The following is a 13,692-nucleotide window of genomic DNA, read 5'->3' as shown; positions in this document are numbered from 1 at the left end:
TAATAAAGCCATGATTTCTATTGTACTTTATTATGAAGGGGTCGTTATTCAGTCTCAGCGCCGTCCTTGGAGCTCACGTTGACTTAAGGGCTGTCAGTGTAGCTGAAGCTGCCATGGTCTGTGCTGTCGGCAGTCACTTGGGCATGGGGGTGCCTCTGTAATGTAGAAACGCTCTGCTCAGAGCCCATATACGAGTCTCCTATATGTCCTGGTGGGGTGGAGGGTATGGAGGTCTGCAATGTATGATCCACAGTAAATGTAGCATGAAGACCCTCATGCCAGCCCCCCTATTGCCCAGAATTATCCTCTAATGTCTATTTTATGTTTTAGCGATAAGCCATAAAAGATGTCTGGACAACTCACATTTACCTCCTCCCAAGAACCCGCACAGCTCCTCCTTGAGGACCCAGCCCTCCTTCTACCAGGGCTCCTTCCCCTTTTACAGGTTGCCCTCAGAGCTGGGGTCCTTCTCTCTGGATGAGAAGCGATGTTACCATGGCGATGCTCGTCGTCTCCGTTTTCTGAGTCCCCCCGCAGGGATGGAGAGCGGAGCAGCTGCCCCTGGATGGGACGTGATGGACGGATTTGAGGATCGCTACGTGCGACGAAACGAAGACGAGAAAGAGGGCCTCCTGCATATCCTAACATGGGTGAAAGAGAACCGAGAACTTCTGCGAGGGAATGGAAATCCTGAAGGAAAAAGGTGTGTGTGTGTGTGTATATACATGGGGGCCTCTGGGAAAGGTGTGTGTATGTGTATATACACGGGGGCCTCGGGGAAAGGTGTGTGTACGTGTATATACACAGGGGCCTCGGGGAAAGGTGCGTGTGCGTGTATGTACACGGGGGCCTCGGGGAAAGGTGCGTGTGCGTGTATATACACGGGGGGCCTCGGGGAAAGGTGCGTGTGCGTGTATGTACACGGGGGCCTCAGGGAAAGATGTGTGTACGTGTATATACACGGGGGCCTCGGGGAAAGGTGCGTGTGCGTGTATATACACGGGGGCCTCGGGGAAAGGTGCGTGTATGTACACGGGGGGCCTCGGGAAAAGATGTGTGTGCGTGTATATACACGGGGGGCCTCGGGGAAAGGTGCGTGTATGTACACGGGGGCCTCTGGGAAAGGTGTGTGTACGTGTATATACACGGGGGCCTCGGGGAAAGATGTGTGTACGTGTATATACACGGGGGCCTCGGGGAAAGGTGCGTGTGCGTGTATGTACACGGGGGCCTCGGGGAAAGGTGCGTGTGCGTGTATGTACACGGGGGCCTCGGGGAAAGATGTGTATATACACGGGGGCCTCGGGGAAAGGTGCGTGTGCGTGTATGTACACGGGGGCCTCGGGGAAAGGTGCGTGTGCGTGTATGTACACGGGGGCCTCGGGGAAAGGTGCGTGTGCGTGTATGTACACGGGGGCCTCGGGGAAAGGTGCGTGTGCGTGTATGTACACGGGGGCCTCGGGGAAAGGTGCGTGTGCGTGTATGTACACGGGGGCCTCGGGGAAAGGTGCGTGTGCGTGTATGTACACGGGGGGCCTCGGAGAAAGATGTGTGTACGTGTATATACACGGGGGCCTCGGGGAAAGATGTGTGTACGTGTATATACACGGGGGCCTCGGGGAAAGGTGCGTGTGCGTGTATATACACGGGGGCCTCGGGGAAAGGTGTGTGTACGTGTATAAAGAACTTCGGCACTCCATACATGAAAATATAAGAAATATTGTATCTAGACTAATGTCACTTTGAAAAATGAAGGTTTTTTGCGCATAATTTGGCCAATTTATGTGTGCCCATCAACCACGACAAGGTCACCTTCGTATGATGGGAAACTACGCTACGCTACCACTGGATATGCCACTCTTGGGCTGTAAGCCTGTATGGACAATATGTCTCTGCTTGGGCTTTTAACCTACAATGTATGGGCTGGTAGAGCTAGTTAAAACCACCTGTGACTGAATGGGAGGGACACATGGTCAGAAAAAAGGCTGTCAAACTTCTAATAGTGTGAACACGTACCTGCTGCAATGCTCCAGGAGCGGGATCCCAAAAATGATTAATAGAAAAAAGAGAGGGGTCGCTCACTGGTCTATTCGGGTGCTCTGAAGAAAAGAGTAATCTCAATTGCAAAAAGAACTTCGGCACTCCATACATGAAAATATAAGAAATATTGTATCTAGACTAATGTCACTTTGAAAAATGAAGGTTTTTTGCGTATCTAGACTAATGTCACTTTGAAAAATGAAGGTTTTTTGCGCATAATTTGGCCAATTTATGTGTGCCCATCAACCACGACAAGGTCACCTTCGTATGATGGGAAACTACGCTACGCTACCACTGGATATGCCACTCTTGGGCTGTAAGCCTGTATGGACAATATGTCTCTGCTTGGGCTTTTAACCTACAATGTATGGGCTGGTAGAGCTAGTTAAAACCACCTGTGACTGAATGGGAGGGACACATGGTCAGAAAAAAGGCTGTCAAACTTCTAATAGTGTGAACACGTACCTGCTGCAATAGACCAGTGAGCGACCCCTCTCTTTTTTCTGTGTACGTGTATATACACGGGGGCCTCGGGGAAAGGTGCGTGTGCGTGTATGTACATGGGGGGCCTCAGAGAAAGGTGTGCGTGTATATACGCGGGGGCCTCGGGGAAAGGTGCGTGTATATAAACGGGGGCCTACTGAAAAGGTTTGTGTATATACATAAGGGCCTCGGGCAAAGGTGTGTGTGTGCGTGTATATACACGGGGCCTAGTGGAAAGGTGCGCACGTACAGTACAGACCAAAAGTTTGGACACACCTCATTTAAAGATTTTTCTGTATTTTCATGACTATGAAAATTGTACATTCACACTGAAGGCATCAAAACTATGAATTAACACATGTGGAATTATATACTTACCAAAAAAGTGTGAAACAACTGAAAATATGTCTTATATTCTAGGTTTTTAAAAGTAGCCACCTTTTGCTTTGATGACTGCTTTGCACACTCTTGGCATTCTCTTGATGAGCTTCAAGAGGTAGTCACCGGAAATGGTTTTCACTTCACAGGTGTGCCCTGTCAGGTTTAATAAGTGGGATTTCTTGCCTTATAAATGGGGCTAGGACCATCAGTTGTGTTGTGCAGAAGTCAGGTGAATACACAGCTGATAGTCCTACTGAATAGACTGTTAGAATTTGTATTATGGCAAGAAAAAAGCAGCTAAGTAAAGAAAAACGAGTGGCCATCATTACTTTAAGAAATGAAGTTCAGTCAGTCTGAAAAATTGGGAAAACTTTGAAAGTGTCCCCAAGTGCAGTTGCAAAAACCATCAAGCGCTACAAAGAAACTGGCTCACATGAGGACCGCCCCAGGAAAGGAAGACCAAGAGTCACCTCTGCTTCTGAGGATAAGTTTATCCGAGTCACCAGCCTCAGAAATCGCAGGTTAACAGCAGCTCAGATTAGAGACCAGGTCAATGCCACACAGAGTTCTAGCAGCAGACTCATCTCTACAACAACTGTTAAGAGGAGACTTTGTGCAGCAGGCCTTCATGGTAAAATAGCTGCTAGGAAACCACTCCTAAGGACAGGCAACAAGCAGAAGAGAGTTGTTTGGGCTAAAGAACACAAGGAATGGACATTAGACCAGTGGAAATCTGTGCTTTGGTCTGATGAGTCCCAATTTGAGATCTTTGGTTCCAACCACCGTGTCTTTGTGCGACACAGAAAAGGTGAACGGATGGACTCTACATGCCTGGTTCCCACCGTGAAGCATGGAGGAGGAGGTGTGATGGTATGGGGGTGCTTTGCTGGTGACACTGTTGGGGATTTATTCAAAATTGAAGGCATACTGAACCAGCATGGCTACAACAGCATCTTGCAGCGGCATGCTATTCCATCCCGTTTGCGTTTAGTTGGACTATCATTTATTTTTCAACAGGACAATGACCCCAAACACACCTCCAGGCTGTGTAAGGGCTATTTGACCAAGAAGGAGAGTGATGGGGTGCTACGCCAGATGACCTGGCCTCCACAGTCACCAGACCTGAACCCAATCGAGCTGGTTTGGGGTGAGCTGGACCACAGAGTGAAGGCAAAAGGGCCAACAAGTGCTAAGCATCTCTGGGAACTCCTTCAAGATTGTTGGAAGACCATTTCCGGTGACTACCTCTTGAAGCTCATCAAGAGAATGCCAAGAGTGTGCAAAGCAGTCATCAAAGCAAAAGGTGGCTACTTTGAAGAACCTAGAATATAAGACATATTTTCAGTTGTTTCACACTTTTTTGTTAAGTATATAATTCCACATGTGTTAATTCATAGTTTTGATGCCTTCAGTGTGAATGTACAATTTTCATAGTCATGAAAATACAGAAAAATCTTTAAATGAGAAGGTGTGTCCAAACTTTTGGTCTGTACTGTATATACACGGGGGCCTCGGGGAAAGGTGCGTGCGTGTGTGTTTATACACGAGGGCCGCTGAGAAAAGTGTGTGTAATAAACGGAGGCCTCGGGGAAAGGTGTGCGTGTATATACAGGGGGGGCCTAGTGGAAAGGTGTGCGTGCGTGTATATACACGGGGGCCTCGGGGAAAGGTGTGCGTGCGTGTATATACATGGGGGCCACGGGGAAAGGTGTGCGTGCGTGTATATACATGGGGGGCCACGGGGAAAGGTGTGCGTGCGTGTATATACATGGGGGCCTCGGGGAAAGGTGTGCGTGCGTGTATATACATGGGGGGCCACGGGGAAAGGTGTGCGTGCGTGTATATACATGGGAGCATAGGGGATCAAAAAGTGGCATTGTCGCCCTAAACAAATATTTAGAGGGCGGCTGCTTTCAACTTCCCAGTTTACATTCATCATGGCGGCGGAGCAACGTGTGTGAAGTTAAAGCTGCATTTATGGAGTCCGAAAGCTACAAATCGGAGTCTCGGGAGAGGAATATTAGGGGCCATATACAGGGGGGGCCTCGGGGAAAGGTGTGTGTGCGTGTATATACAGGGGGGGCCTCGGGGAAAGGTGTGTGTGCGTGTATATACATGGGGGCCTCGGGGAAAGGCGTGCGTGCGTGTATATACATGGGGGGCCACGGGGAAAGGTGTGCGTGCGTGTATATACATGGGAGCATAGGGGATCAAAAAGTGGCATTGTCGCCCTAAACAAATATTTAGAGGGCGGCTGCTTTCAACTTCCCAGTTTACATTCATCATGGCGGCGGAGCAACGTGTGTGAAGTTAAAGCTGCATTTATGGAGTCCGAAAGCTACAAATTGGAGTCTCGGGAGAGGAATATTAGGGGCCACATGTATCAAAAGTGATGAGAAGAGGGCTCTTTGTTAACTTTTTGGCGTAAAGTGCAACATATTTAGGATTGCAAGACTGAGGGGCAACACTACGGTTTTGGTCACAACTCTGGTCACACAACCATGACGTCACAAGCAAAGAGGAACTGGTTGAATTTTTTTTTTTTTTTTGCAACTTGTTTGTCACGGTCATAGTGCTTTGCAGATCACAATGCAACACCCCTCCCCCCCCATTCATCTGCATTACGCTGCGATTTAGCCGATGATATTTGGTCACTTCACCTGTGTCAGGAATAAAATCTTCATGCAGGACCAGTCTACAAGTATCAAAAAAGTTGCCAAGGTGATGATTTTGGAAAAGCTGTAGCATAAATACATTTATTTTGCAACATATAAAGTCCCATTTTTAGCCAAAAATTTTCATTACCGTGCACCATTCCAGTTACAAAAGTTTCCTAATAACATTTTTCTTCCTCCAGACCGGTGGACCGAGACTTTGTCACCTGGCGGGGTCACCTCACTAAGATTCTGTGCACCCCGTATGAAAGCCAAGAAGGCTGGATCCTGGCCGTCACGCTGTTTAAGGGAACCTTGTATATCAGCGAGAGGGAGACTGCTGCCGCTTACAGGAAGAGGAAAGAGAGGACTCGAGAGCAGGAGAAGCTGATGTACTCTGGGTACAAGTTCGAGAGCTACATGTGTGTAGGTGCGTCCGTCTCCTTTATATCCTCTCGGGGAACCCCTAGTAACATTGGACCTGGGGATGGAAGGACTGTAAGAAATCGCTCCCTATATAACATCTTCTACCCAGATTCTCCTGATGGCGCTCCATGCCCGTCTGAAGTTGTGAACACCAATGAGGGCTTTTGCAGCGTCTTGCTGGGCCGCCTGGCATCTCATTCCTTCCTGGTTTCCGGAGAGGTGGACTGCAAAGACCCGAGCAGCACAAATCCCTCACCGCCATCCTGCTACGTAGAGCTGAAGACGAGTGCCCAGATTCGGACCTCACACCAACAGCGCAGCTTCCACCGGTGCCAGCCATAGCCGATATTATGTACACCCCTCACCCTTCCCCTCAGGGGACTGTATAAAAGATGAACGTCTTCTCTCCCCCCTCCAGGTATAAACTCCTGAAGTGGTGGTGCCAGTCCTTCCTGCTTGGGATCCCCCTCATCGTCGCCGGATTTCGGAATCCACAAGGAAGAATCGTGTCTCTGGAGAAGTTCAGGACGTCGGAGATCTCTCACTTAGTCCGGGTAACAGAGTCACTTGCTGCCGCCACCATATTGGAGGTCGTCGTACAGAGAAACATTTGTATTTGTCCTTGGTGCAGGGTGACAGACAGAGCTGGGATCCGGCCGTGTGTATGAACTTCTGTAACGCCTTCCTCAGTTATATCAAGAAAGTGGTGACCACAGATGACCCCAGGTAAGAAGCCGTCTCTCTCGTAAAGGGGTTTGCCTGGGATTAAGCTTTCTTATAGCGCCACACCTGTTCATGGGTTGTATCTGGTATTGCAGCTCTATTGAAGTCAGTGGGACTCACACATCCTGTGCCCACATGTGCTACTGTTTTTGGTGAAGCAGCCATGTTTTTTGAATTTTTTAAACCCATAAAGGACACGGCAATAAGTGTAAAACTGACGGGCATCCTATCAAGCGCTGCCTCCGGGTGACGGAGGAAGCTAATGTCTCAGATACTGAAGTCTGTATCAATTGCTTTATGTCCAGTTGCTCCTCAGCAGCAGAGGGAATAATTAAAGGGTTGCTCTGACACCACTCACATCCACATTGGGAGGTGATGACGTCCTGTCGTCAGGTGCTTGCCAGGACTTGTGCACAGTCAACAGGTATCGGGTGTGAACCTTATAATCTTATACTAGTAAACCGGACAGGTCCGTACAAGCCCCCGGACAGGATGTCGTCTGTGGCGCTCGCCTCCTGCTGCGGAGCAAGGCTTGTCCGCTAGTGCCGCAGTAATATCTCGGAGCAGCTGCGGGTAATCTCATTTATCATTCTCCCTGATCCTCCATAGAGTCGTCTTTGTGTTCTCCTGGGAGCCGGGTGAAGACGTCACTTTTACCGTCGAAGCAGATTCTGATCAGTCGGTCGTCCCCGACTGGTATGTGGAGGCGATATCACAGGCGTCATGAGGCGGTGGCCAGAGAACGAGCAGCCATACTTCTGGGGACGAGGACACTGGACCTTTTATACCTGCCTTGGCCGAGGTCTGCTGACTATATGGAGCGCATTACCAGGCAGGGCTGAGCCTGGACATACCTCCCTGAGGCTGGTCCATCCGGGGAAGGCTGAGCCTGGACGTTCCTCCCTGAGGCTGGTCCATCCAGGGAAGGCTGAGCCGGGACGTACAGTGGTGGCCAAAAGTATTGGCACCCCTGCAATTCTGTCAGATAATACTCAGTTTCTTCCTGAAAATGATTGGAATCACAAATTCTTTGGTATTATTATCTTCATTTAATTTGCTTGCAAGGAAAAAACACAAAAGAGAATGAAGCAAAAATCAAATCATTGATCATTTCACACAAAACTCCAAAAATGGGCCGGACAAAAGTATTGGCACCCTCAGCCTAATACTTGGTTGCACAACCTTTAGCCAAAATAACTGCGAACAACCGCTTCCGGTAACCATCAATGAGTTTCTTACAATGCTCTGCTGGAATTGTAGACCATTCTTCTTTGGCAAACTGCTCCAGGTCCCTGATATTTGAAGGGTGCCTTCTCCAAACTGCCATTTTGAGATCTCTCCACAGGTGTTCTATGGGATTCAGGTCTGGACTCATTGCTGGCCACCTTAGAAGTCTCCAGTGCTTTCTCTCAAACCATTTTATAGTGCTTTTGGAAGTGTGTGTTTGAGTCATTGTCCTGCTGGAAGACCCATGACCTCTGAGGGAGACCCAGCTTTCTCACACTGGGCCCTACATTATGCTGCAAAATTTGTTGGTAGTCTTCAGACTTCATAATGCCATGAACACGGTCAAGCAGTCCAGTGCCAGAGGCAGCAAAGCAACCCCAAAACATCAGGGAACCTCCGCCATGTTTGACTGTAGGGACCGTGTTCTTTTCTTTGAATGCCTCTTTTTTTTTTCCTGTACACTCTATGTTGATGCTTTTTCCCAGAAAGCTCTACTTTTGTCTCATCTGACCAGAGAACATTCTTCCAAAACGTTTTAGGCTTTCTCAGGTAAGTTTTGGCAAACTCCAGCCTGGCTTTTTTATGTCTCAGGGTAAGAAGTGGGGTCTTCCTGGGTATCCTACCATACAGTCCCTTTTCATTCAGACGCCGACGGATAGTACGGGTTGACACTGTTGTACCCTCGGACTGCAGGGCAGCTTGAACTTGTTTGGATGTTAGTCGAGGTTCTTTATCCACCATCCACACAATCTTGCGTTGAAATCTCTCGTCAATTTTTCTTTTCCGTCCACATCTAGGGAGGTTAGCCACAGTGCCATGGGCTTTACACTTCTTGAAGACACTGCGCACGGAAGACACAGGAACATTCAGGTCTTTGGAGACGGACTTGTAGCCTTGAGATTGCTCATGCTTCCTCACAATTTGGTTTCTCAAGTCCTCAGACAGTTCTTTGGTCTTCTTTCTTTTCTCCATGCTCAATGTGGTACACACAAGGACACAGGACAGAGGTTGAGTCAACTTTAATCCATGTTAACTGGCTGCAAGTGTGATTTAGTTATTGCCAACACCTGTTAGGTGCCACAGGTAAGTTACAGGTGCTGTTAATTACACGAATTAGAGAAGCATCACATGATTTTTCAAACCGTGCCAATACTTTTGTCCACCCCCTTTTTTAGGTTTGGTGTGGAATTATATCCAATTTGGCTTTAGGACAATTCTTTTTGTGTTTTTTCATTGAAGACAAATTAAATGAAGATAATAATACCAAAGAATTTGTGATTGCAATCATTTTCAGGAAGAAACAGAGTATTATCTGACAGAATTGCAGGGGTGCCAATACTTTTGGCCACCACTGTACCTCCCTGAGGCTGGTCCATCCAGGGAAGGCTGAGCCTGGACGTACCTCCCTGAGGTTGGTCCTCAATTTTATGCCGCTCAGTTAGAGATTTATTGTCACATCCAGCCATATTACCCCAAATCTAGTGTAATAACGAGCATGACGGCATCGCTGTCATATGTAATAGTGATGTGCCAAAATAGGGAGAAGAGTACAGGGGCAAACCACAATTCTCCATTTATCCCCTACCACATAGGTCCGATCTGATCAAACCTTTCTCCTCCCTCCAATCTGCAGCAGCCGTCGCGGGTCTGGACGGAGTGAAGGCTCATGTACAGGGCTAGATATCAGAACAGGTGCCGATCAACTCCAGGAAAGTCCGGGGTCAGAGAATTGCAAACGCTGCTAGTACAGCAGTGTAATCTCTAAGATCCTACTTCTCCAGCAAACAACAAGGGCCCCTGTGATCCCAGCACTTCCACCAAACTTCCCCAGTAGTCACAGCAGGATCTCAGCTTCCACAATGCGCCCCCTGCTGGTGGGAGGACAGAGGTAATGCCTGCCTGTCCTTTCTCTCTCTGTGCTATGACCAGGTCTGCAGAGATGAAGCCGCCCTGGATTTTGTTAGCTCCATTACCGCGTCACAATGGGATCCCATCACCGTCGCATGCGCTCGGCTGTAAATAAAGACATTTATTTTTCAATCTCTGGCTTATGTTTGCTTTTTCACCAATTCAGACAAGACTTTTACACCTTACTGACACTTCCACAAGTGCTGATGTGCCCTAGGATCCTTGTAGACAAGAAGACCTGCGTGCAACATCTCTGAGAGAACGTAATTATTTCATCCACCGTCTCATGTACTACATCTGGGCAATAAAAATGAAAAAAGCATATACAGAATGGGAGGAATAGAGCTAAGCAACAGTACATGTGAAAAAGACTTAGGTATACTAATAGATCATAGACTGAACATGAGTCAACAGTGTGATGCAGCAGCAAAAAAGGCAAACTCCGTTCTGGGATGTATTAACAGAAGCATAGAGTCTAGATCACGTGAAGTCATTATCGGTCTTTACTCCTCTTTGGTCAGACCTCATCTGGAATACTGCGTCCAGTTTTGGGCACCACATTTTAAAAAAGACATCGACAAACTGGAGCAAGTTCAGAGAAGAGCGACCAGAATGGTGACTGGTCTGCAAACCATGTCCTATGAGGAACGGTTACAGGATTTGGGAATGTTTAGCTTGCAAAAAAGAAGACTGAGAGGAGACTTAATAGCTGTCTACAAATATCTGAAGCGCTGTCACATTGTAGAAGGATCATCTTTATTCTCATTTGCACAGGGAAAGACTAGAAGCAATGGGATGGAACTGAATAGGAGGAGACACAGATTAGATATTAGAAAAAACTTTTTGACAGTGAGAGTGATCAATGAGTGGAACAGGCGGCCACGAGAGGTGGTGAGTTCCCCTTCAATGGACGTCTTCACACAGAGGCTGGACAGACATCTGTCTGAGATGATTTAGTGACTCCTGCTTTGAGCAGGGGCTTGGACCAGATGACCGAGGAGGTCCCTTCCGAACCCAACCATTCTATGATTCATGCGTTTCTTAGTTGCTACATTCTAAAAGCAGATCCTTCACCAGATTTCACAATACAAACAGCACACAGGTTTAAATAGATGTTAGACCACATGAGTCAGGTATACTTGCTATGAAAATCCTTGACAGAATGGCTGTATAAGCCTAATATTAGACTGAGCATAGTCAAGTTAAAGAGTGAGAAAGCTCATTAATCCAAATGTATTTTTATTTCTTCCCACTCAGCCTGACTGGCTGCTACAGCTTGTACTGAGCAATGTGAGATGGCAGCAGGGAGGAGGGACGTAGAGAAGGTCTCGCTCAGGCTAGGTGAAAGGGTTATCAGGTTCGCATAATAAAGTATGACGTTTGTTTTGTGAAATCTGGCGACAGATCCACTTTAATCCATTCTCCCTTGATGCACTCCAAGACAGACATCCCCAGACGTGTTTCCTCTGACTCCTGCTCTGACCCCTTTGGTGGCACATCCCCAGCCTTTGACCAGTATTCTGAAACATCTACAGTGGTTTGCAAAATTATTCAGCCCTCTCCTCCCCCTTTTTTGAGGGTTTGCATCAGTTCATGTAGAGAACATGCCAACAACTATGAACATTTGTTTGTTTTTTTTGTGAAGCAAACAACAAATAGGACAAAATATCTGTAAACATCAGTGTGCATAACTATTCACCCCCTAATGTCAGTACTTTGTAGAGCCTCCTTTTGCGGCAATTACAGCTGCAAGTTGTTTTGGATAAGTCTCTATGAGCAGTCCACTGGGATTGTTGCCCATTCCTCAAGGCAAAACTGCTCCAGCTCCTTCAGGTTAGATGGTTTCCTCTGGTGAACAGCAATCTTCATGTGTGACCACTGATTCTCCATTGGATTAAGGTCTGAGCTGTGACTAGGCCACTCCAAAACATTTACACGTTTTCCCTTAAACCACTTGAGTGTTGCTTTAGCAGTATGCTTTGGGTTATTGTTTTGTTGGAAGGTGAACCTCCGTCCCAGTCTCAAATCACTGATAGACTGAAACAAGTTTTGTTCAAAAATATCCTGTATTTTGCACCATCCATCTTCCCTCTCGACTCAGACCATTTTCCCTGTCCTTGCTGCCGAAAAACATTCCCACAGCATTATGCTGCCACCACGTTTCACTGTGAGCATGGTATTGTTGGAGTGATGAGCTGTGTTGGTTTGGCACCATAGGGTTTACCTTGGTGGCCAAAATGTTCGATTTTGGTGTCATCTGACCACAACACCTTCCTCCATACATTTGGGGAGTCTCCCACATGTCTTTTGGCAAACTCAAAACGAGCCTTACAACTTTTGTGTGTAAGTAAAAGCTTTTGTCTGCCCACTCTTCCATAAAAGCCACCTCTATGGAGTGTACGGCATATTGTGGTGGTATGGACAGATACTCCAGTCTCTGCTTGGGAACTCTGCAGCTCCTTCAGGGTTACCTCGGGTCTCTGTGCTGCCTCTCTGATTAATGTCCTCCTTGCCCAGGCTGAGAGTTTTGGTGTGCGCCCTCTCTTGGCAGGTTTGTTGTGGCACCAAGTTCTTTCCAGTTGATGATACTGGATTTGATGGTGCTCCGGGGATCATCAGAGATTGGGATATTTTTTTTATAACCCAACCCTGACTTGTTCTTCTCAACAACTTTGTCCCTGACTTGTTTGGAGATCTACTTGGTCTTCTTGGTGTTGTTTGGTTAGTGGTGCCTCTTGGTGTTGCGGCCTCCGTGTCCTTTAAGAAAAGCTAAAGTATATATACTGACAGACATGTGACAGGTGGACGTCCTGTCACTAAGCATGGGACTTAGTTTTAGTTTTAGGGGCTTCATAGCAAAAGGGGTGAACACACATGCACATGTCAATTTTTAGTTATTTGATCCCATAAATCTAATTTGCGCCTATATTTTCCTCACTTGACCAACAGATTATTTAGTGCTGATGCATCACACACAAATCAGATTACAAAAATATTTAAACACAGGTTCTAATTAACAAAATAGGTCAAAAGCCAAGGGAATGAATACTTTCGCAAGCCACTGTAGCTAACTAAGCCACCCTCTAAATCTCAGTCTGAGGACTTTCCTTGTGTTTTGCCCACACTAAAGGTCAAAAGATGGAAACCCACTGCCTGCGATATTGCTGATTGGCATTCTCATTTCCATCTCCAGAGACTTGTGTGGAGGCCTCTTCTCGTAAGCAGAGTTCCAAGCTAGCTTCCTTGGTAGACAGTCTTATCAGGGCAATCCAGGAGTTGCTGAAAATTCAGCAGATTCCCCCCACCAGCAACGAGGGCTTCTACTTTTGTGGAGCCAAAGCTTTCTTCTAGTCTTTAATTCTGATTTTGAGATTTTCTCGAAAGATGGAAGCACCAAAGACGTTTCTCCTATTCCAAATGTTTAGACCCGACGTATCCTCTCCCTGGAGATCTTCTAAGTGGACTATGTCTCCAAAGGTAGCCCTTCCCCATCTCACATATGTCCTTGGCTTTTACAATTAACATGGAAGATGTACCTTTTCCTTCGCACCATAAATCATTGCTTGGAATGTTTTTTTTCCATTTTACACTTTAAGGCTGGCAGCTCGCCCCCTATGCCGGTCTTTCTTTTTACCCGAGACAGTAAAGCGTTTACTGAGCGGACAAATCTCCTCCATGTGGGATCACTCAAGAAGAGTTGGCCGACCCAGTAGAGCAACTTATATGAAACTTCTAGCACGTCTCACTGCCCTCGCAGTATCTCCATGCCGCACTCTTCAGAGTCGCCACTTGGTTGACCGATTACGCTCACAAGTGGTGCTTTAAAGTGTTTTTCTACACCCTTTGGTGC

General features: G+C 47.2%; 1 protein-coding gene across 3 annotated transcripts in view; it reads left to right on the top strand.

The window, feature by feature from the left end:
* DXO (decapping exoribonuclease) overlaps positions 1-7,685 on the top strand; it is a 33,391-nt gene extending 25,706 nt beyond the window's left edge. For 2 of the 3 annotated variants that reach the window (XM_073641827.1, XM_073641825.1), the window contains exons 2-7: positions 446-703; positions 5,762-5,988; positions 6,094-6,313; positions 6,403-6,538; positions 6,616-6,710; positions 7,317-7,685. In XM_073641827.1, coding sequence (XP_073497928.1) covers positions 540-703; positions 5,762-5,988; positions 6,094-6,313; positions 6,403-6,538; positions 6,616-6,710; positions 7,317-7,434 — 960 coding nt within the window. In that variant the 5' untranslated portion in view covers positions 446-539 and the 3' untranslated portion in view covers positions 7,435-7,685. Of the gene's footprint in view, positions 1-330; positions 704-5,761; positions 5,989-6,093; positions 6,314-6,402; positions 6,539-6,615; positions 6,711-7,316 lie in introns of all 3 variants that reach the window. The other variant, XM_073641824.1, reaches the window with a different exon arrangement.
* The last annotated feature ends 6,007 nt before the right edge of the window (positions 7,686-13,692 follow it).

This window comes from Phyllobates terribilis, unplaced genomic scaffold, assembly GCF_046119375.1.
Source record: "Phyllobates terribilis strain yellow unplaced genomic scaffold, ASM4611937v1 Scaffold_7__3_contigs__length_470593459, whole genome shotgun sequence".
Taxonomy (NCBI): domain Eukaryota; kingdom Metazoa; phylum Chordata; class Amphibia; order Anura; family Dendrobatidae; genus Phyllobates; species Phyllobates terribilis.
The sequence above is the reverse complement of the archived record's forward strand: the minus strand, read 5'-3'. Positions and strand labels throughout refer to the sequence as shown.